This window comes from Rhinolophus ferrumequinum, chromosome 12, assembly GCF_004115265.2.
Source record: "Rhinolophus ferrumequinum isolate MPI-CBG mRhiFer1 chromosome 12, mRhiFer1_v1.p, whole genome shotgun sequence".
Taxonomy (NCBI): domain Eukaryota; kingdom Metazoa; phylum Chordata; class Mammalia; order Chiroptera; family Rhinolophidae; genus Rhinolophus; species Rhinolophus ferrumequinum.
Window position 1 is genome coordinate 63,456,867 of NC_046295.1, and position 24,421 is coordinate 63,481,287.

The window sequence follows — 24,421 nt, forward strand, 5'->3', positions numbered from 1 at the left end:
TCATTCTTAAAGAATTTATAATCTAGCACAGGATATAGGCATACCTGAAACAAAATGAGCACCACAAGAACAATTCATACATCTGCTCATGACTTCACGTTATCGTCCATTACTTTTACTGTGTTAAGTAATTTAAAAGATTTAAAACGTTTAACATTGTAATGCATCATACCTCTGAAGGAACTCATAATTTGTTTGGGGAGCCAACATAAACAAATACCTATGATGAATTACGGATTACAATATAAAGAATAAGTAATTAGGTTCAAATAACTCTATAGACAACAAAGATTCGGCCCAAAACTTTTCCTCTGAGATACAGTTTCCTCACGTGTAACAGGGTCATTGCCAAGCTCGAAATGTAAATTATCTGAATGTTCTTCTGTAAGATGTAGATCACATTACAAATTCAACCTATAGTAATATTAAAAATCTTCCAAAAGCACACCAAAATGAGTTCAGCAAAACACACTCAGAAAACACAAACTAATATTGATAAAACATTGTATCATTCAAAGGCCTTGACCTTGGTTTTCATGTTCCTACTTAATTTTAACTACAATATTCTTAAACATGAAGGAAAACTTTTATCAGGGTTGTGTAATTAAGGAGCATTTCTTGGTCAAGAATGCCTTTACTTGTGGCTCACACATTATTTCATTTAAACAAACAAATATTACGTACTACTTAACACTGTGTTATGTGAGATGGAGGATACAAAGTTAAATAAGATTCCTTTCCTGAAAGATACAAGAGATAAGACGCAAACCAATTATGAACAATGTCATACAAAGCAAAATGAAGCCTGGCTCCCCTGATACCAATGGGACGACATTGAGAGTTCCACAAAGCAAAACGTAAAGTCACTCTGTAACTGTCTATGTGTATCAGGTAACGCGTGCAACAAATATCTGTGGTTTAGCTTCCACCCAACAAGGAGAAATTTTTACTTACTACTTTACTCATTTCTGTATTCCTTGAAATATTTATATATTTGTGTAGCCTCATATAATCACAAAATTCTTTCTCTCTCTGGAATACACATACACACACACACACACACACACCCTCTAGGGAGGTATCTGCTCCACACCCTGAAACCATTGTTATAAAGCAGTTTTAGGAGTTTCAGTTATGAAAACATGGTTAAAATGTTAAGTGAAGAAATGGGGAACAGATGAATGGTTGCTAAGGGTCAGGAAGGGAGGATGCGGGAGTGAGTGTGGCTATAAAAGTGTATCAGGAGGGATCCTTGTGGTGATTGAACAGTTCTGTATCTTAACTGTATCAACCTTAATATCCTGCTTGTGATGTTATACAGTGGGTTTGCAAGATATCACTACGGGGGGAGACAGGGTCTCTCCATATTGTTTGTTTTTACAGCTGCATGTGAATCTAAAATGATCTCAAAAGTAAAGTTGAATCTTAAAATGGCAGCCGCATTGTAACTAACTGAATAAAATTAGAATCTATGAGCCCATACTGGTATCAATAAATGAATAAATAAATGAGAGGACAACAACTCTCATTAGTAGAGAGCTAACTAAGACACTTTAAAGAGAACAGAGAATTAAGAAATGCATTTGGCAACCATCAGAGCTAATGATTAATTCATCCAAGAAGTATCATTAGATGCTAAGACTAGATGTCAAATTTGATGAGTGAACAGAATGTTTCCTACATTACAAAGGGAAAAAAAAGTAGCGTTTTCACAGTGGAGAAACCTGGCAGAATCACCTTAATCAAGTAACCAGAGTTAACAACACTGATAGTGGAACAAATCACCATCATATGCTTCTTGATAGGTTACAGTGAGAAGAACCACAGCAGCATTTCTGTTATTTTGTTAAAGATAAATAATGGGATCCTAATCATGAAGAAATATCAGACAAGCCCAAATTGAGGGACATTCTATGAACTAGCTGACCTGTGACCTTTCAATGTTAAGGTCACGAAGGTCAAGAAAAGACAGACGGGCTGTTCGAGATTGATAAAGACTTAAGAGATATGACAACTAGATACAACCAGGGATCCTAGATTGGATTCTTTTGTCATAAGAAACATTATTGAAATTGGTTACATTTGAATAGGGTCTGTGAATTCAATGGTAATTTATGTATCAATGTTAATTTCCTGATATTGATAATTGCATTGAGGTGATGAAAGACAACGTCTTTGTCTGTAAATTTACACGGATGATGGGGCATCATGTTGGTAGCTTATAAATAGTTCAGGAAAAATGGTCTGTAAATTCAGCAAACATTTTGGTAAGTTTGAGATTGTTTCAAAATAAAAATTATGTTTATTATAAAAAATGCAATTGTGATCGCTTTCTCAGCAGTCTAGAGCTCAAGCGATCATAGCGTGTCCAATTTCTCTTTCCTCTTCCAATGAGCATATAATCAAATGAGGATAGCATGGTTGAAGCGGAACTCTCTAAAGCAAGGGTTGGCACACTTTTTTCTGTAAAGGGTTAGAGAGTAAATATTTCAGACTTTGAGAGACAGTCTCTGTTGCAGCTATTCGATTCTGCTATTGTAGTCCAAAAACGGCCATAAACAATACATAACCTAGTGAGTGTGGCTGTGTTCCAATAAACCTTTATGGACATTAGAATTTCATGTAATTTTCATGCATCACAAAATATTCTTTTCCCCAATCATTTAAAAATGTTAAATCCATCCTTAGATCATAGTTCACACAAAAACAGGTAGATTTGGCCAATGGGTCTTAGCTTGCCACCTCTGCTTTTAGATTTTAAAATGGTCTTTATATACCACATCATTTAACAGGTTATTAGTAATTAATCTGTGAATATTAGCATGATAAGTTTAAGAAAAGAATTAGAGAGTTTTATATGTAGACTATACAAGGTACAGGTGAATGTTACAGAATGAATGGTCCCTGCTTTGGAAAACTAATGACCCCTTCTAGCTCCTTGTTACACACATTTCTTCTGTCAGGTGCCTAAATCCAAGCCCATCTAAACACACAAATGAAGCCCAATCCTATTAAGGGTTTGGGATCAGGTGAAGCTCACTTGGTCGTAAAAGTTTTATAAAATCAGAGTTTTCCCAAAAGAAACGTACTCTTAACAGTTATACTCTTGAAGTATTGTCCTAAGACATCATACCTCCTTTCATGCAACATAAATCACCATCTCTTGGACACCGGAAAGACTTTACTCAGGTTGAAAAAAAGGCGCCATGCAATGAAAACTAGAAGACCTGAACAAGAGAAATAGCACCAATCAGAACCACACATTACCAAACACTGATTGAGAATGATTTATTGAAGTCCAATTAGTATGTTTTTAATTTTCAGATAGTCCATATCTCCTTTACAATACATGCACATGAGTAAAAGTCCAAGTTCATTTCTTTCACTTTCAATATAAAATGCTCTGTATTTTGTATCAAGTATACAAACATCTTTCTGCGAACTGGTTCCCCATCTCCTTTTCACTGTGGGCACGTCACAAATCTGCCCTCTGCTTAAATAGTGACCAGGCACTGACTTCCTTCTTCCTAGACAACCACTCTTCGTCTGGACATCTTTCTCTCAAACATACTCCTGACTTTCCCATACCTGCTTCATGACTGTGACTTTACAGGTTACTTGTTACAACAAACTGGTGCAATTATAGTTTACCTAGACAATGAATTAAACAGGTATCACCTAATATGGCAGCGGTCTATCTGCGGTGATTCTGGGAGAATACACAGTATCCAGTCAGAGATTGACACTCAATTTGCTACACAAGTGTCCCAACTCTTTAGTATGAAGATCCTGTATTCAGTTGGCATGTTTGATTTCTTTGCATTTTCTTGAATTCTGCATTACAGTTGTGGCTATCAAGAGCTGGATAATCGGTCCCTCAAACAAAATCTGAAATTACTAGACATTAATTAGGGTGTTCTGGTTATTTGTGACAGCTGACTGTTTCTAGTCCATCTTATTATATAAAAATGTCACTCTAAACTAACGACTGCATTTCCTTTGTAAAAAGGTAATTTAAATGGCTTTCCTCACAATTGTCACCCATGAGGTGCAAAGCAGGAAATCCCTTTTTATAAAAGGTACGAGCATAAAAAGACATTTCACATTTAAAAAAAGAAAATCCTTCATGGGAACACGTCCTAGGTAAATAATCAATTATATGGACAAAGTTTTATGTACACAAAATTTTTGCAACATCATTTATAAGAGTGAAAAATTAGACATAACCTAAGTAGTCAACAGTATGGAAATGGTTAAATAAACTGAGTTGCATCCATTACATGGAATATTCTATAGCCATTAAATTTATGTTTCTGTAAAATTTTTAATGCCATAGGAAATGTGGCAATTCTGTAGTGGAAAAAAAATGGTTATAAAATTGTTTATAGTATGATCCCAATTATATAAAAAAAGTATATAATCTACATATAGGAATACACAGAGGGAGAAGCTGTTAATGGTGGTTACTTCTGGGTTGTGATATTATCAGTAATTATTTTTTCTGTTTTATACATTTCTGCATTTTTCAAGTTTTCTACAATGACTATGTATTATTTTATAATACAGAAAAACACAGGCTATTAAAAAATTCCTCTGATGTACTGATAATTAGAATGAGTTTGGGTGCTATAAATATGTGGGGACAATATTACTGTGCTTCATCTTCTACGACTTTATTAGAGTACACATTATTTTGGTAGTAAACTTACATCCCATTTTTGTTTTATACGTGTTACAACACTTTAACGAAAAGGTAATATTGCGATTATTGTTTGTTTCATAACCTAAACAAATACCAGCTTTGACATCTAGGTTCTCCTATTTCCTAGAAGATTTAAAATTAATACCCTTTTATCTTTTTAAGCAAGGCATACTGCATACATACATTACATGCATGCTTTCTAAAAAAATAATTCTAATTTACATTTTCCTACATAAGGAAAAAAAATGAAGTTATGGTAGTTTAAAAACAGTCTATACTCTTATCCATCACAAGCATGCTGATAGGCATAAACATGTTTGTTAAATGAAATGTATCCTTTAAAAATAAAAAAAGGGAAGCCTGGATGGAAATGAAGTTGTGGATTCAATTAGTCAGAATTTATTCTGACTTGCACCAAACCACACAAAATCTTTTGAAGTCTAGTTAGTGTAGTCTATTTAAATGGACACTCCAGCGTCTACGAATGCCATTACAAGATCTCCACTCTTTACTTTCAAAAGGAAGGATCCACGTGAGGGTTGTCCCATAAGCTAATTTCCAATATATATCAAGTCATGTTGGGTCTAGGAACAAATACTGCCATTGGTTAGTGTTTAAGTACATGAGTTTATTTTTCCTCTCTCTCTCTCACACCCCACACCCTGCCTGGCATTTGGGTCAGGGGGAGCGCTTCATCCCTCAAGATATGATGGCTGGCTTCTCTTCTGCGTTTCCTTTCTAAACCACAGAGTGGTCATTGCTGTGAACTCCAGCCAAGATGGTGTGGTTGAGGGAGGAAGCCGAGCGGTCGGAGCCTTCCGTGGGGCCGCTGGTGTTCTCACTGCGCTGGCAGCAGAGGATCTGCCTGAAGGTTGCGCTCATCTCCTTGTCGCGGTAGGAGTAGATGATGGGGTTCATGGCAGAGTTGAACTCAGCCAGCAGAAGGAAGAATTTCTCGTAGGCCAGAACATCACATTGTGGACAGCACACGTCGAGAAGTAGCAAGACTAATCCAGGAGTCCAGCAGACGATAAAGGCACCTACAGGGACAGGGATAAGACGGATTTTAAAGAGAGAAAACAAGAAATGCATAATTCCGAAGTAAGGTGAAGAATGATCTCAGTTCAATATCCAACTACTGAGATTCAAAGACACCAGCTCGCCACTTGAAATGTTCATTTTCTGAACTCGGAAAAGGTTTCAGCAATGATAAAATCGATTTAATGAAATCTCATTAATTTGGACCCTGCTAAAATTGAATATCTGTGAGACACTGATAATGATGATTACTCTGTGATGAAAACACAGCGTTTGCTCTGCAATTGAGACATGAATAACTGCATTCAGGACACACACTTTGACACTTACAAAAATACTGTTTCTAATAGCATAAGATTGTTTTCAGGCCAAAGATTAGCACTGTGACAAATGTCCTTTAAAGTTTAGTTGAGGCCTAGTTTCTGGATTCAGGTTGACTGGGTTCAAATCTTTGCTCTGTCGTTTTAATAAACTGGGTGAACTTAGGCAAATTACTTTCATAGCTCAGTTTTCTCATCTGAAAAATAGAAATGATTATTTTTACCTCATTAGGTTTATTGTGAGGAGTAAATGAGCGCTAAGAAAATAATCACTCAGTACTTCTTAGCAGTAACAACAATAACAATAACATTGTTATTATCTGCTCAGTAGCATGGGCCTCTTTGGAAATAGAAATTTCCAACGACAAAATGTTCACTTTTATTTTTACTCAGCAATTACTTAAATGGTGCTTTTCTATGTGCTTTACAAATATCAACTCATTTAATCTGCACAATAGCCAAATGAGATAGAAACTATTATCCCATTATGCAGATAAAGAAACTGAGACCCAGAAAAGTGAAATAACTTGCTCAAGGTCATGGTACTAGAAATAAGCCCCAGAGCTTCTGCTCTTACAGGCTGGCACCAGAGTCCATGCTCCAGAAAATACTGTTATCCTCCCACTTCTTGAAATGAATAAAATTAAACATTTTAAACCATAGTTGATGCTTTAGATATTTTACTAATTTAGATCAACTTTGTCCCCTTTCTTCCACAACTATTCTTAATCGTTAAGATTTTACTGTAACTGTAAAAGGAATAGATTCTATTCTTAATTCCAGCTTATTTAGTTCCTGAAATCACTCATTTGTCTCCCAGGGAAAATGAAGGTGGTGAAATAGCATTAAAATCTACCACCATATTACCCCGGGATGATCTGGGATCCTCGGCTAAGAGAACAGGAGCCAGTAGAACCGGTCGGCACCACCCTGTCCCATGACATCTCACCCCACATGTATAATCAGGCTACACAATGAACAGCCTGCAAATAGAAATGATCCCAGAAGAGCATTTGAATCTTTACACTTCAGTGGCACTGGCCTAGGTGGACGCAGGCTTGGCCCAGGGCAGTGGATTTGGATTAGCCTCAAGGAATGAGTTTCACAAAAGGTAAACAAACGAGATTTAGTCTCCAAACAGCCCCGTTTTGAATGTCAGCTTTCTTTCTTGAACCTTTTCAGCAGGGAAATGAAAATAAAGAAAGGAGAAAAGTCCCCCCATAAAGCTCTTTGTTCTAAAACACAAATGTGTATTGGTTTTAAACTGCTGTTCACTTTGAAGACTGTCCAAGGTGCTTCATTTTCTAATAAATACAATACCTTAGACTTTCCTTAGAGAGAAAAAAAAATATTTCAAATATCAGGAGATAATAGCCAAGAAGCTGTTTGAACTTCAAGTAAAAATGTTAATAAAGCATTTATTCCAAGTCCTTGAATTTCCTTGCTTGAAAATCACTCAGAAAGTTAAACATAAAGGAAAATCAAAGGAATGCCTCTTGAGTTTCAGAAATAATGCATTATTTATTGAGAAGCCAGGAAGGGAATTATTCTCAGGGTGGAAAATGCTTGGATGGAAAATGCATGGTCCCATTATTCCATTTACTTGGAAACTAAAAACATGCAGGCCCGTCATGAATGGGGGAGCATTCTCTCAAGTTTCCTTTCCCCTTTCTTTTATCAAAGCTCTAATTGAACTCAAATTCAGAGCTTGATTAGATACCAGCAAAATGCATCTCAACAGATTTATTTTAAATGAAATGAACTTTTGCTCCTTCCAGACCTCAGAAGGGAACATCCACATTCTCCTGGACTTGCTCAAGTTGCGTGACTTTGGTCAAAAGTGACAGAATTCAAACCCAGCCATTTTGTTGTTTATAATTTCTTCTCCTCTTTAAATTCAAAAAGAGCAAGATTGTTTTCAATAAAAGTCACGGTCTCAGAAACCAGTGTGATGGGCCTAACTTTTAGAGCCAAACAATGCAAGGAGCCTTGCTAGATTAGAGACAGGAAGTGGGAAACACCACGGCCTGACACAGAAGCTAAAATACATGGATGCATCATTGAGGAACTCAAAGTCCTCTTTCCTTCTTCTTCACTGAAAGGAATTGTTTTCAGCACTATGATTAGGGCCAACCACACAGTCCTGATACTACAGGGATACGGATATTCAAGACTTGATTGAGCAATTTAAGGGACTCAGTACCATAGGCCTCAAGAATCATCATCTAAAACCAGCCATGCACAGTTTTCCCTTCTTCTCCCTTCCCTTCTCTTTCAGTGCCCAGGACCTAAATGAGCAAAAGATGATGATGGCCTACATAAGTGGAAAATGGGGCCGGAAAAATTCCAAGGTGATTAAGCTTCTAAACAATAGTGAATGAATATTATGAAATTAAGCTTGCTAAAATTATGGATTTACCAAAAAGCTCCTAAAAAGACAAACTACACCCAAGCCCCTTTAGCAATAAGTAGCTAACCACAGAATTTGAGGCGTACGTTGCGGACCTTGTCAACCCATAATCCGTAGAGACTCAAGTGCATATCTGTAAGTCAGGTTGATAACAGAAGAACCTCCATCTCCACACCTGTAAAGTGGAGAAATAATAGCTCCCTCTCTATCCACAGGGTGTGGGGAGGATTAAATTAAGATACCACATGTAAAAGCCGTCGTACACCTTACATCTACCTGCCTATACCACCTACTGCCATTGTGGGTGCCATACTGTGTGAAGGCTGGTGTAGATTCCTGGGACTTGCAGTGGATGTGAGGAGGATAAGAAGAAGGAAAAGAGAGGAAACACAGAGAAGCTCAGAAGCCCCAAATCATTTTGGAGGTTCTCAGGACCTACCAAGATGGTGAAGAAAATACTCCATAGGGACTGCTCTAGGTAGTTTTTGTATGTCCAGAACATTTTTGATGGACGAATCCCCATGGACCAAGGCCTAAAACCAAGGAATGGTATGCAACAGCATGAAAGTAAGAGAAAGCACAAGTAGTTTATGGGTGCTTATGTAAATTCAGAAGCAGAAGTGGCCACAAATAAGATGTCCAGGGTCACAGAAGACCTTGTGTCCAGCCTGGCTAAGACTTTTGAAATTTCTCCAGTCCAGCGCTGATTCTCAAGCCTAGCCACATACCACAATAGCCTGGAGAGCTTGTAAGAAATAATGATCTGCATGTACCCCTCCTCCTACGAGATTTTAATTTCATTGACCTCCTTGATCAGAGTCTCATTTAATATACAACACTGTAAGAATAGAAGGACAAAATGATTTGGATAAAAATAATGGTAAAAACTTCAGATGTTTCCAAATCCCAGAGGGGAAACAATGAGAGCCTGAACTGGGGTAGCAACAATGGGGAAAGACAGGTATTGAAGGATTAGCAAAGTATTTAGAAGATGGACTGCATGAAATGGATAAGAAAAATAAGAGTCTAGGATGACTCCTAGATTTTCCCTTTGGGCGAGGGAAGAATGGTGCTACCTTTTATTGACGGAGGAAACACAGGAGAAGGGTTGGTTGGTGTTTGCCAAGGGCAGGGGTGGTGAACAGAGATGATGAGACAGGTATTGAAGGATTAGCAAAGTATTTAGAAGATGGACTGCATGAAATGGATAAGAAAAATAAGAGTCTAGGATGACTCCTAGATTTTCCCTTTGGGCGAGGGAAGAATGGTGCTACCTTTCATTGACGGAGGAAACACAGGAGAAGGGTTGGTTGGTGTTTGCCAAGGGCAGGGGCGGTGAACAGAGATGATGAGCTCAGTTCTGTATATCTTAGCTTGAGGTACTGCAAGACTTCAGATGGAGATGCAAAGATATCATGAAAGGCTGATGGCAATTTGAATGCTGAGAAACTGTCTCTTAGAGTGCCGAACCAGAGTGGTTACATTCTGCACCATCTGCCAATATTACAAGTGACACGGGGAGGAGGATATTCAAAAAATATCTGTGGGTTGGAATAAATAGAAGTTGCTCTTCCTAGAGCAAGCTTCATTCCTTTCTTATACCTCTGTCAAATCAATCTGTGAGGTCCCCAATGCCCACAAAGATGGAAAGAGAGCTGCTGGAATGTAGACACCGAAAGCAGGGAGGAAGGAGGCTGTTTTGGAACAACAGATCACAGCTGCAGAAGCAGATCATATTACCACACCTTCCCTCACATCTACACAACCACATCAGCTGAACAATGCTTCCCATCTGGTCTCTCAATTACAGACTTTTTTTCTAGAGTGGCTTTTTACTAACTAGTTGTACTTCGCTTACATGTGGAATAGGAGAACCAAAGTTAAAGACTGAAAGTGTCCTTGACAGAAAAGACGTCCCAAATCTTGGGAGACAACCCAAGATTTTTGTTGAAAACAACAGACAGCGTTTCCAGTCTGGTTGGCAAAAATCAGACATCCCACAGATCTAAAACAAGTTAAGGTAAATCAATTGCACACTAGTGCTGTGTCCAAGTGAATTTTTCCTTGGCCTCACTCTTCATGCTTCTCAAATGAGGACCTCAGAAACAGTCTCCCCATCTCAGCGTCTTGGGGTAGAGATCAAAAGGGTAGAGATAAGTGTTCAAATACAGAAACTACTTCTTCTAAATTGTGGATTCCTTCAGGGCAGCATCTTGGTATCCCAGAATCCAATCTAATTTTAGTTCATTTCTGTAGTTATAATGTGATTTCTGCAAACACATGGAAGACTTGGGTACCTAGGAAATCCTTCTAAATTATATATCATAGAAGAGACTATGTTGGATGATAGACTACAGATAAAAAGCTTATTCTTAGGGAAGCTTAAGGGGTCATTGTATTAGTGGAAATGTGAATGACTTTTTTTTTTTTTAACTTATTGGGGTGACAATTGTTAGTAAAATTACATAGATTTCAGGTGTGCAATTCTGTATCACATCATCTATAAATTACATTATGTGTTCACCACCCAGAGTCAGTTCTCCTTCCATCACCATATATTTGATCCCCCTTACCCTCATCTCCCACCCCCCACCCCCTTACCCTCTGGTAACCACTAAATTACGTTCCCCAGATTAATTTTCAAACCCCATGGCCATCTTGTGGTTACTGATTGTTTTCTAATCCCCTCACCTTCCCCCTTACCCCCACACCCCCCACCCCTCTAGCAACCCTCAGTTTTCCCTCTTTGTCTCCAAAACTGTTTTTGATTAGTTCATTCACTTATTCTTTTCTTTAGATTCCACATATGAGATCATATGGTACTTATCTTTCTCTGTCTGACTTATTTCACTTAACATAATGTTCTCTAGGTCCATCCATGTTGTTGCAAATGGTAAGATTTCTTTCTTCTTTATGGCTGCGTAATACTCCACTGTATAAATGTACCACAGTTTCTTAATCCAGTCATCTACCGATGGGCATTTCGGTTGTTTCCATGTCTTAGCTATTGTGTATAGTGCTGCAATAAACATAGGAGTGCATAAAGATTTTTGAATTGGAGTTTTGGATTTCTCCGGATAGATACCTAGCAGTGGAATTACTGGATCACAGGGTATTTCCATTTTCAGATTTTTGAGATAACTCCATATTGTTTTCCATAGTGGCTGCACCAATCTGCAATCCCACCAACAGTGCACAAGCGTTCCCTTTTCTCCACATCCACACCAGCACTTGTTGTTTGTTGATTTATTGATGATAGCCATTTTGACTGGGGTGAGGTGGTATCTCATTGTGGTTTTTATTTGCATTTCTCTGATGGTTAGTGAGGTTGAGCATTTCTTCATATGTCTGTTTGCCATCTGTATGTCCTTTTTAGAAAAATGTCTCTTCAAGTCCTCTGCCCATTTTTTAATTGGGTCGTTTGTTTTTTTGGAGTTGAGTTGAGTGAGTTTTTTATAGATTTGTGATATTAATCCCTTATCAGATATATCATTGGCAAATATCTTTTCCCATTCAGTAGGATCCCTTTTTGTTTTATTGATGGTTTCCTTTGCTGTGAAAAAACTTTTTAGTTTGATATAATCCCACGTGTTTATTTTTTCTCTTACTTCCCTCGCGCGAGGGGATATGTCAGTAAAAATCTTACTCCGGGTAATGTCTGTGAAGTTTCTTCCTGTATTTTCTTCTAGGTATTTTATGGTTTCAGATCTTACAGTTAAGTCTTTAAGCCATTTTGAATTTATTTTTGTATATGGTGTAAGGAGGTGGTCCAGCTTCATTTTTTTGCATGTGTCTGTCCAGGTTTCCCAGCACCATTTATTGAATAGACTGTCTTTACCCCATCGTACATTCTTGCTTCCATTGTCGTAGATTAAATGGCCAGATAGGCATGGATTTATTTCTGGACTCTCTATTCTGTTCCATTGATCTATGTGTCTGTTTTTATGCCAGTACCATGCTGTTTTGATTACTGTAGCCTTGTAGTATAATTTGAAGTCAGGTATTGTTATACCTCCCACTTTGTTCTTATTTCTCAAGATTGCCTTTGCTATTCGGGGTCTTTTATGGTCCCATATAAATTTTAGGATTATATGTTCTATTTCTGTGAAAAATGTCGTTGGTAGTTTGATAGGAATTGCATTGAATATGTATATTGCCTTAGGCAGTATGGACATTTTAACTATATTAATTCTTCCTATCCATGAACATGATATGTGTTTCCATCTATTTATATCTTCTTTCATTCCTTTCCTCAGTGTCTTATAATTTTCTGAGTACAGATCTTTTACTTCTTTGGTTAAATTTATTCCTAGGTATTTTATAGTCTTTGGAGCGATTGTAAATGGGATTGTTTTTTTAATTTCTCCTTCTGAGTTTTATTATTGGTATATACAAATGCAACTGATTTCTGAATATTAATTTTGTATCCTGCTACTTTACTAAATTCATCTATCAGCTCTAATAGCTTCTTGGTGGAGTCTTTAGGGTTCTCTATATGTAGTATCATATCATCTGCATATAATGATAATTTTACTTCCTCCTTACCAATTTGGATGCCTTTTATTTTTTTTTCTTGTCTGATTGCTGTGGCTAGAACTTCCAGCACTGTGTTGAATAGAAGTGGAGATAGTGGGCAACCTTGCCTTGTTCCTGATCTTAGGGTGAATGGTTTTAGCTTTTCCCCATTGAGTATGATGTTAGCTGTGGGTTTGTCATATATGGCCTTTATTATGTTGAGATATGACCCCTCTATTCCCACTTTCTTAAGGGTTTTTATCATAAATGGCTGTTGGATTTTATCAAATGCTTTTTCTGCATCTATTGATATGATCATGTGATTTTTATTTTTCATTTTGTTAATGTGGTGTATCACATTAATTGATTTGCGGATGTTGAACCACCCTTGCATACCAGGGATGAATCCCACTTGATCATGGTGTATGATCTTGTGAATGACTTTTTGAGATGAAAGCTTTTTTTTCCTAAAAGAGTAACCTAGATTAATTATAAAATCTGTTTTCTAGAACATTGAGTATACAAAATTAATGCAACTGAGATATCTCCGCAATGGCATTTTTATCTTAATACCTATTTTACTTCATTTATTGTAGTGCCCATCACTTCCACTTCGTGGTCGTAGTAAATGTTTCATATATTTAAAGTTTCATGATTTCATTCATTGTATATGGACTCTAGTGTATCTATCACTCACTCCTAAGAGCGACATTTATCTTTTAGGGAAGGGCATTAACAAACAATACACAGATCTCCAAAGCAGAGTAGAACACTCATTCTGTGCTCTCTTTAATACCACTGGGTGCAACTTCTCCCCCCCACCCCCCCATAAAACGGACCTGATCAACAAAGTGCTATCTTCCCTACACACAGGAGAATGCCTTCTGGCATTTCATACTCTCCTTCACATTAAGCAGTGAGTATCATACACATACACGTTTCATATCCTGTTACAGACTCTAAATCTCATCCTGCAGACTGTACACTGGGAAGCACATGCTGAAGTGGCTGGCGTGCTCGTACTGCCTCTTATAGAAGAACATCTGTGCTTGAGAAAAGTCAGTAGAAACCACTTCTCCATGGCTACCACTCTAGCCAAATAAGCAATACCTTTTATCTGCCTATTGCAACAGGATCCTACCCAATTCCTCTTCCTCCGTGCCTCTTCCTTAAAGTCAAGCTAGCAAGAACAGCCAGAATGATTTTTGAAAAGCATAAATCAATTTACATTACATCACTTTCCTGCTTCAAATCCTGCAAAGGCTTCCTACACGCCGTCCTTCTGTGGCCCATAAAGCCCCACCTGACTGGCCCCTCCAGACCCTCCAACCTCATCTCTTTCCACTCACCCCTCATGCACTAGATTCTAACCACAGACACCCAGTAAGTTCATTTCTGTCTCAGGACATTTGTATGTACAGTTCCTTCACCTAGGAGTACTCTTTCTGCAGATCTTCATGTCTACTTACCTACTATTAAATAGCACTCCCTCAAAGTAGATGCCTGCCTCTCCTAGCTGAAGTAGTACTTTCTTCCCACTACGTTATCTCATTTTATCATCTTCATAGCCCTTCTTTATATTCAAAATTATCTTAAAATTGATAATTAAAATTATCTTAAATATGTAAACCAAAAATGGTTTACATGTTTAATTTCTATCTTCCTTCAACGAGAATGTAAGTCTCATAAAGGAAGAAATGCGATGTCTTTCATATCTGTATGTCCAGCAACAGTGGCTGGCATAAGGTGGATCTTCTGCTGAATGAATTGGCAAGTCACAGCTAACTGCCTAATTGACATATCCAAAACAAGGAAAAATAATCAGTAGAAACGTCATTGAATTCTGTTTGGAAAAACAAACACGAACACCTACAGTGTGCACAGCCTTTGAATCGGTGCTACAAGGCATTTGAAGGGGTAAGAGGTGGACCTTATATGCAAAAGTTCTATATGTATTTGTTACTGTAGCATAGACTCGTGTATTGTTACTAGTAGTGATGGGTGTCAGATTACCTATGGAATTTACTGAGTTCTGGAGAAACAGGTTGGGTCAGGAATGAAGGGAGACATGGCATTAGCCAAGGTACTGCTACAGGAATGGTTCAATAGGATGATGCTATCCCACCAGACCCTACATTCTGCAGTAGCTGCCTTGAAAAAGCATAAATGACCCAATACGCTTTGATTAATCTCTCAAGATTCAAAGTTTCATACAGGGGCATTTGGCTGACCACGATTAAGTCTCATATTCGTGCTCTAGTTGTCAGAATGGGGACAGAGAATATATCCTAGAACCCAGCATATAATGTCTCACCATTTTTTTAAATACAAAGTACAGTTCTAATAATTTATCAGCATAATCAGTATCCATCAATAATATTAAGTTTGAACAGTCATAAGACTTTTTCAAGTGTCATAGCTGCATTTGTTCAGGGACTCAAACTGGTGAGTTGTTTTCATATATTTATGTTCTGATAATTTGTAATACAGTTTATTTAAAAGGAATACTGATAATTTATGAGAGGATGATAAGGGCAATTCTCATTAATCTAATTTTCCTCCCAGAATGGTCTATCAGTTGCTTTCCTTTCAGTGATTGATGTCTAAATTATGGTATAATTAATTCCTTGAATTATTATTCCTTTTTTCGCATAGTAAGTTTGAAAAATACAGAAAAAATATAAATAGGAAATTTAAAAAGTCACTTATACTCCTGCAGCCTAGAGACACTTTAGTATATGATTTTGCACTTTTAAAATGTTGCTTATTTTAATTATAAATTTGTGTCTTTTTTATTGCATATAAAATTAACAAAAAGGTTACATATTAGTGACAGGTAAGAGCAGATTAGGCAATCAGATTTTTTATTTTCAGGAACACGTTTTGTTCTGATTGGTGTTTTTATATATCAAATGTGCCCTAAATTAGTCAAGACAATATCCTCTTGAATCTGTGAGGATATTAATTATAATTTATTTGAAGCTGTTTTGTGTTTCTTACACTACCTCCGTTTCCATGTAAGATACTGCATTACATACAAATGTGGGAGTGGGGCACTGTGTTTCAAGGAATGTCTGCCCTTTTGCAGGAGACTTTCTTGAATAATGAGACTCCCTGAGAAGACGAGATAGTGAATGGCCACCAAAGCAAGCTTTTTCCTATACCTGAAATATCTAGTGATGCCATCTAATAGTAGGCAAATGGTATACTAGACAATTACACTGGGAGGGGGGTGTTCCTCTGAAAGTTCTTATCTATGAATAGACAAAATGAAGTTGTGATAATGCTCAAAAATAGAGAAGTAGCACAGCTATCTTATTAGCTCCAAATTCTAAGAAATCAAGAGACAGCCAGCAAACTAAAGATGCACTGAGTTATATGCTCTTACACCCACACACACACACACACACATTTCAACAGTAGCTAATGTTCCCCTGTATTAATATATGACCCATGAGGTCTCTGTGAGCATACCAAACAGGAAATGCTTGAAATGTACTTTCAACAAAACCAAAATATGTTAAACCATGTTAAGATGGGTCACTGCCTCTATCTTTCCTCCCTAAACATGTTTGCTGATGTCTACCCAGTTCTGTCTTAGGGTGAACTAAAAAACAGTGCTACTCCAAATGCCTACCAAAGCATTTTCTTATACGCCCTTACCATTTTCAAATAACATATATTTTAAATTTATGAGAAACATAATTTATATAAATATGCACACATATACACGTATACTACATAAATGTATATGTAACATGTATGTGTATGTGTGTAAGCTTATATTCATCCATACATACATTAATAAAAGTCATTGCATTTTTGTGTCTTAAAAAAGACAAAGGGAATTATTTTCTTTTACATGTGGTACTCTGTAAGATCCAACAAAAATAGATAATGCCATCTACATATTCCTCACGTAAAAAATAATGCACCATTCTCAGAATAGTTAAATCTGTTTTGCCTCCTAAACTTAGTGATAAATTGCAAACTTTCTAAAAAGCAAAATTTCCCCCTTATTTTAAAATGATAACTCTTAAATCTCACAGAAAATCAATGTTGTCAACTCCAGACCAACACCATCTAATTTAGAAAGTGATACTAAACTTATTGCATGACTGTGGTCCAGCTGTTACCAAGGTAATTTGAATAATATTTATCCCTTTAAAAGGATAAATGAAATTCCTCCCTAGAATCTTTCCCTAGCAAAGGTTCAACATAAACAGGGAATTTATAAGTGGTTTTGCACCATATTTCATATTTTAGCTATGAATTAAAATTGTCCCAAAATGATATAAGTCTAAATGAGTACTACAATCCAGCTGAAAATGCTCACAGAATATAGCTGATGACAGAATCCTGTGGATTTTGTTCTTTGCAGTTCATGAACTATTGACGTGGAGCAACAAGATTTGTATTACTCAGGGGACAAACTTCAAGGACAAAGAAACGTAATGGAAATTTCATTTATAATTACTTGTTTTACTAACAAAATAGAGACAAAAAATTAAATTTAATCCAAAGGCAAATTCAGAAAAATTTGTGAAATAGTCCTGCAACCTAAAAATGTTTATTTAAAAAATTATATGTATATATATAAAGACTTTTATTAAAATACAGCTAACATTCAATATTATATTAGTTTCTGGTGTACACCAGCTTTTTAACATTTACGTACCTAAAGAAGTGATCATCATGATAAGTCCCAAAACCATCTGACACCACACCACGCTATCACAATATTATTGACTATATTTCCTGTGCTGTACATTAGATCCCCATGACTTATTTGTTTTATATCTGGAAATTTGAACCTATTATTTTCCTTTACATATATATTTTTTTAAATGGCTGGAAGACATGAAAAGAAGAATGACAGAAATTGTAAATATGACCATTCTTTTTAGGGTGAGGGTGGCTATACCTCCTACAGCTGCCAAACGTCCTGGATTGATATTTACAAAGCATAGTAGGAGGGAGGTAGAGTTTGTTCTCCTATAATATGATAGCTGTGGGGTTAAGATATCTCCAGTTACCAAAAATCTTCATAAAAAGGGTTTTTAAAGAAAGTTATAAAAAACAATTATTCATTTGGGAATGGGTATTTAGGCTAAAGAGTTCCAGATTCAAATTCACAAACATATTTTTCTACATGAATTTCAATTATTTTAACTACAAGTTCAAAGTAAAATATTGATTGCTCAAAACTAAGACTAAATATCACAAAGCAAATTCTATCACATAAATCCTGAACAAAAGTCTATCAGTTTGAAAGCCATCAAAATAAACTGCAACAACATCACTTCTGGGAATTTATCCTATAGATATATTCACATACAATACAAATATGCATGTGCAAAGAATTCTCTGCGGCATTTTATTTTAAAAAAATTGGAAATAATCTAACTAACCATAAATAGAGAAGTAAAACAAACTACGTTGTATTCATAAAGTAGAATCCTATTCAACTTTTTAAAGTTATTAAGATATTCTATCCTGACTGGTACCAAATGATCTCCAAAATATACTGTCAAGTAAAAAGCACAAGATAAAAAATATGTATAATATGCTATCAATTATGCTTTAACCTACACACAAACACAGATGCCCTATAATAAGCCCCAAGTGAAGCTAATAATCAATTAATTTTTAAAATATTTAGAACGTAAGATTACAAAAGTGATATCTTCAATATTTTATTTGAACTTAAAATGGCAATTTGTTTTCATTTTCCAATCCTTCAATACAGAGCTAAGGCTTTCAATTTGAACATGGGACTGTTAACTGGAATTCTGCAATATCTTCCAAGGAAAGCTGCACCAATAAAGCATCACATGCTACTTCCAAATTGGCTCCTAAAAAGCGGAGTCAAAACTTAAAACTCTTGTAAAGCAATTTGAGCACAAAAACCTTGCAGATTTTTTTTATGGCTTTCTCCAAACTTGTAGTTATTCTCACTAGCAAATTTAAAGCAATTTCTTTTTGCAAATTGCCTGCATTGAATATTTAACAGAGCATTCACCTTAGTTTTCCCAGAAACATTTCTTGTTGCACTCATTTTTATTAGATAATGTAATACTTAACTAGTTACATCATTATCATAATAAACTGATATAAACAGCTTTAGGAGCAAAAACAATTGATTTTTGGTAACTGACAGGAGCTGAATTTTTGGCTGTAAGGCTATATAGTCTGCTAACCTTTTCTTTTTTCTTTTTTCTTTTTTTTTTGGCTAAATACATGCGTATGTACTATATGTCAGGTGCTATTCTCGGTACTGGAGGCACCACAGTGAATCAAACGGGGGAAACAATCTCTCCCTTCTTGAACTCAGGTTCCAGGAGGGGTGTGAAAGACAACTAGCAGAACAAAACATACTTTAGAGGGGGATAATATTTGGAAACTATAGGAGAGCAAGTTTGGAAGCAAGGAGAACAGTTAGGGGCTCACACAGTAATCCAGAGAAGAGATAATGTGGCTTTGAACATGGGAAGGTGGTGATCACAGATATATGTTGATGGCAAAGCTGATATGATTTGCTAAGAGATTGGATGTTAGAGAGGGAGGAGTCAAGGAAACCTGTGAGCAATTGAAATAAAAGACTTAGCCCCAAAGAGGTCACTGGTAACAGTTCAGGGGGTCTTGAGAATGGAAGTCTGACTGGAGTAGATTCAAGAGGAAACAGGAGAGAAACTGGATATGCAAGTATAGACAACCCCTTTACAGAGTTTTGCTGTGAAGGAAATAAGAGAAAAGTGGCTATAGGCATGAGTTACTATGTTTCACAAAGCTTTCGTTAACAATCAAGTTGGCGGCTGCACCAATCCCACCAACAGTGCACCAGGGTTCCCTTTTCTCCACATCCTCGCCAGCACTTGTTGTTTGTTGGCCATTCTGACCAGAGTGAGGTGATACCTCATTGTGGTTTTTATTTGCATTTCTCTAATGATTGGTGAGGTTGAGCATTTTTTCATATGTCTGTTGGCCATCTGTATGTCCTCTTTAAAAAAATGTCTCTTCGTGTCCTCTGCCCAATGTCAGAGGGGTAGTAGATTGGGGGTGGGGAGTTATCACTTTGGGAGGGGTGCAAATGTCTAACTAGTACATTGTTTTGTACGCTTGAAACTAATAAAAAAATAAATAAATGTAGCTTGAGGGTCAAAAAAAATGAAGCTGGCTAAGAGAAAGTTAAGAACAGGTCTATACTGTGTATATATGCATATACCCCCCCAGATATATATGCTCATATATGTACAGAATATTTTTAGAATGCTACACCAGAAATTGATTACGTCAATTATATATAAGTTGTATGCTTTAAATATGTATGGTTTGTTTTATGTCTATTATTCTTTTAAAAAGGGGGAAGAGGAGAAAGGTGGGAGAAAGAGAGAGAGATTGACTGAGATTAAAGACTGACCTAGACTAGCACCAACCATTTTCAGTTTCTTGTTCCCAACTACTGGTAAGAAGCCTGCGTCTAGCCTGCTCCAAACCAAGCAGTGGTACAGGGTATGGTGCCGGGGAGGCCCTTGCTTGTCCACAAATGTCTGTGGCTGGATGGTTCAGTCTTCTGATCCGGGAATGAAATGTTAGCAAGCCCTTTGGGCTTCAGAACTAAAGCTCATCAGCATTAAGTATGATATTTGTATCTTCAAAGGAATAGCTAGCCGATGGGGGAAGATTTCAACTCCTCCTACGTATTAATGACAGAGTGAGTAATAAATCAATGGACACACCCATACACTGTTGATAGAAGAGTCATTGGACAGTCATTTTGGAGGCAATTTGGCAATGTCTAAATTTAAAATGTCCTCTTCTAGCTAACAATTCCACCTTTAGAAATGTATCATCTGGAACTACTTAAAGCAGCATATAAAACGGTATACACAGAATGCTCGATGAAGCAGTATTTGTAATGGTGGAAAATTGTAAATCTAAACATCCGTCAATATTATAAATAAGTGGAATAGTAAGCAGCCATCACACAGACTGTATTTACCCACATGGGAAGATACTGTATTTACCCACATGGGAAGATACACAAATTATAGTAAGTCTGTAAAGTTACAGCATACACAATATCCCATTTATTATAAAGTTGCTATAGATACTTATATGCATGTATACTCTACATGCATTACAGAAAGTCTAGAAGGATACACACCAAATTGTTCACAGCAGGTACCTCAAAAGGCCAGGGGTGGAAGTGTGGACTTTAAACTTTAATGTATATATTTTTGTAATTTTCAATTGTTTATAAAGAGCATATTTCACTTAAAAAATAAAGACATAGATAACAATATTCAGGTATTATTCTCACGGGCATTCAAGAGGCTACTTAGTGGGGAGGAAGATGGACTGAAGTTCCTTGGAGGTAAAATTTATTTTAATCTCCCAGGCCGTGTGATTTGGAGGACTTTAAGGGTAGGTATTCATATTATATATGAATGATAAAGGTCACATTCTGTTTCTTTCCCTCACTAGTTGTTTGCCATTGCACAAGTTATTCAGGTTTGCTGAGCTGCAATTCCCTTACCTGTCAAATGGGGCTACCATCTACTTTCAGCACTATCATGAGGATTGAATGAGATACTAGAGACAGAATGCAAAGCACAGAGCCACCTAATAGGCTCCCTTCATTTTTTTTCTTTTTCCTCCTTCTTCAGGGAAAACCCAAGGAATAAATCTACAAGAACTATGAATATTTGGGGTGAACTGTTATGGGTTCTCCCAACCGAGAGACAGCAAACTGGGGAGCTGCATTACCTGTTATGACCACGGGGCCGTCCTCTTTGAGGAACCTCAGAAGGTACCTACCAGCATTTCCTGAGAGCTCTCAATTTGCAGGGTCAGTCTCCTTTCTGCTTTAAGTTGAAAATGAAGTATTTTCTTTCAGTTTCTTACTTTTAGACCCTATGTAGTGCCGGGGATCCTGCCGACTTCGCCAAGTGTCGTGTGGGGCGTCCGGCGGGGTCTCCGGTCCCGCCCCCCACATAAGAACGCAGGATATGGCTAGGCCAAAAAGGAACACCCACGGAGCCATAGGTAGGGGAGTCATACCACTATACTCTCGCTGGCGGCTGGGTTGGAGAAACAGGAACCAGGAGCCACACAATTCTCAACCCTCACTGCGCCGCTTGCAGACTCAGCCATCATCTTCTTGCTAGCTCCCCTTTTCTCTCTTTCCTTTTCTCTTCTTCTCTGCTAGCTTCTTCTCCTAGCCTAGCCACGGCAGTTATATTCATGGCTAATGGCTCACTGGTTACAGCTGACGGTCAACTAGCCACAGCTGCTGGCCATTTGATCACAGTCGATGGCCATTTACTACCTGAGCCAGCACCCTTCTATGTGAGGCCGAGAGCCTGGAAACTGCTTTTTGGGGCTCTGTCCCCACACTCCACCCCTACAGGCTCTCGCCTCACAATCTACGCGACAAGCATCTTCCGCGAGGGGCCCTGTGCGAGGAACCTGGAGGTGAATGCTATTTCCTGGACACAGCCAAGCTCTCTGGTCACAGCCAGGGTTTCTCAGGGCACCACCAGTACTTCTGGGCACAGCCAGACTTCCTGGACTTCTTAGGGTACCACTAGTCTCCCCGGGCACAGCCAGGGTTTCTCAGGGCACCACCAGTACTCCTGGGCACAGCCAGACTTCCTGGACTTCTTAGGGTCCCACTAGTCTCCCCGGGCACAGCCCGGCTTCCTGGACACAGCCAGGGCCTCTCAGGGCACCGCCACTCTCTCTGGGCACAGCCCAGCTTCCTGGACACAGCCAGGGCCTCTCAGGGCACCGCCACTCTCTCTGGGCACAGCCCGGCTTCCTGGACACAGCCAGGGCCTCTCAGGGCACCGCCACTCTCTCTGGGCACAGCCCGGCTTCCTGGACACAGCCAGGGCCTCTCAGGGCACCGCCACTCTCTCTGGGCACAGCCAGGGCCTCTCAGGGCACCGCCACTCTCTCTGGGCACAGCCCGGCTTCCTGGACACAGCCAGGGCCTCTCAGGGCACCGCCACTCTCTCTGGCCACTCTCTCTGGGCACAGCCCGGCTTCCTGGACACAGCCAGGGCCTCTCAGGGCACCGCCACTCTCTCTGGCCACTCTCTCTGGGCACAGCCCGGCTTCCTGGACACAGCCAGGGCCTCTCAGGGCACTGCCACTCTCTCTGGGCACAGCCAGGGCCTCTCAGGGCACCGCCACTCTCTCTGGGCACAGCCCGGCTTCCTGGACACAGCCAGGGCCTCTCAGGGCACCGCCACTCTCTCTGGCCACTCTCTCTGGGCACAGCCCGGCTTCCTGGACACAGCCAGGGCCTCTCAGGGCACTGCCACTCTCTCTGGTCACACGAGTGCCTCTCAGGGTACCGTACTGGATTCTCAATGGTGGCCGGTCAAGACACAAAAGCAAACATCCCCCAGTTCCACTACATGGTGGTATGTTCCCAAACAGTCAAGCTGTCCATTAAATTAGGGATGGAAGGCAATTCCCCATAGTCCATAGTCATTCACCAGGGCTGTCCTGGGGGTGAGGGACGACCTTGACCTCACCCTCAACTCCCAAAGGACTCAGCAAGCCTTTTCTCCTGGGACTACAAGTCCTGCATCCGGGCTGCGTCAGCAAGCACTTTCCAGCCCACAGGGCCGCAACAACCTTCGCTTTCTCTGGCCTCTGCTGGTTGGGGAATCGTCCACGTCTTCCCACCCCTCCACGGGGGTCCAGCTCTCAGGCAGCTGCTCCTCCTGGTCTTCCTGCAACTGAGTGTTCATATGCACAAACTGCTCCACTGCCCTTCGGAGAGCTTTGGCCGACACCATACCCTGCTCGCTGGGCCATGTGTAGTGCAGGGGATCCTGCCGACTTCGCCAAGTGTCGTGTGGGGCGTCCGGCGGGGTCTCCGGTCCCGCCCCCCACATAAGAACGCAGGATATGGTGAGGCCAAAAAGGAACACCCACGGAGCCATAGGTAGGGGAGTCATACCACTATACTCTCGCTGGCGGCTGGGTTGGAGACACAGGAACCAGGAGCAACACAATTCTCAACCCTCACTGCGCCGCTTGCAGGCTCAGCCACCATCTTCTTGCTAGCTCCCCCTTTTCTCTCTTTTCTTCTCTGCTAGCCTCCTCTCCTAGCCTAGCCACGGCAGTTATATTCATGGCTAATGGCTCACTGGTTACAGCTGACGGTCAACTAGCCACAGCTGCTGGCCATTTGATCACAGTCGATGGCCATTTACTACCTGAGCCAGCACCCTTCTATGTGAGGCCGAGAGCCTGGAAACTGCTTTTTGGGGCTCTGTCCCCACACCCTATCTCGTTTGAAAAAGGATTTGAGGTAAGAGACTAATACAAAGTTTGCATGATCCCTGATTTTACTGTGCTTCAGGCCGTGGGGAAACAATTTCTAAAGAGTAATGGGCTACCTGAGCCTGCTACATG

At 39.1% G+C, this 24,421-nt stretch overlaps 1 protein-coding gene across 8 annotated transcripts in view; it reads right to left on the reverse strand.

Moving 5' to 3' along the window:
• Window positions 1–3,263: 3,263 nt before the first annotated feature.
• Window positions 3,264–24,421, reverse strand: part of LPAR1 (lysophosphatidic acid receptor 1) — a 140,122-nt gene continuing 118,964 nt past the window's right edge. For all 8 annotated transcript variants that reach the window (XM_033123726.1, XM_033123732.1, XM_033123730.1 and 5 more), the window contains exon 4: window positions 3,264–5,742. In XM_033123726.1, the coding sequence (XP_032979617.1) occupies window positions 5,441–5,742 (302 nt within the window). In that variant the 3' untranslated portion in view covers window positions 3,264–5,440. The remainder of the gene's footprint in view (window positions 5,743–24,421) is intronic.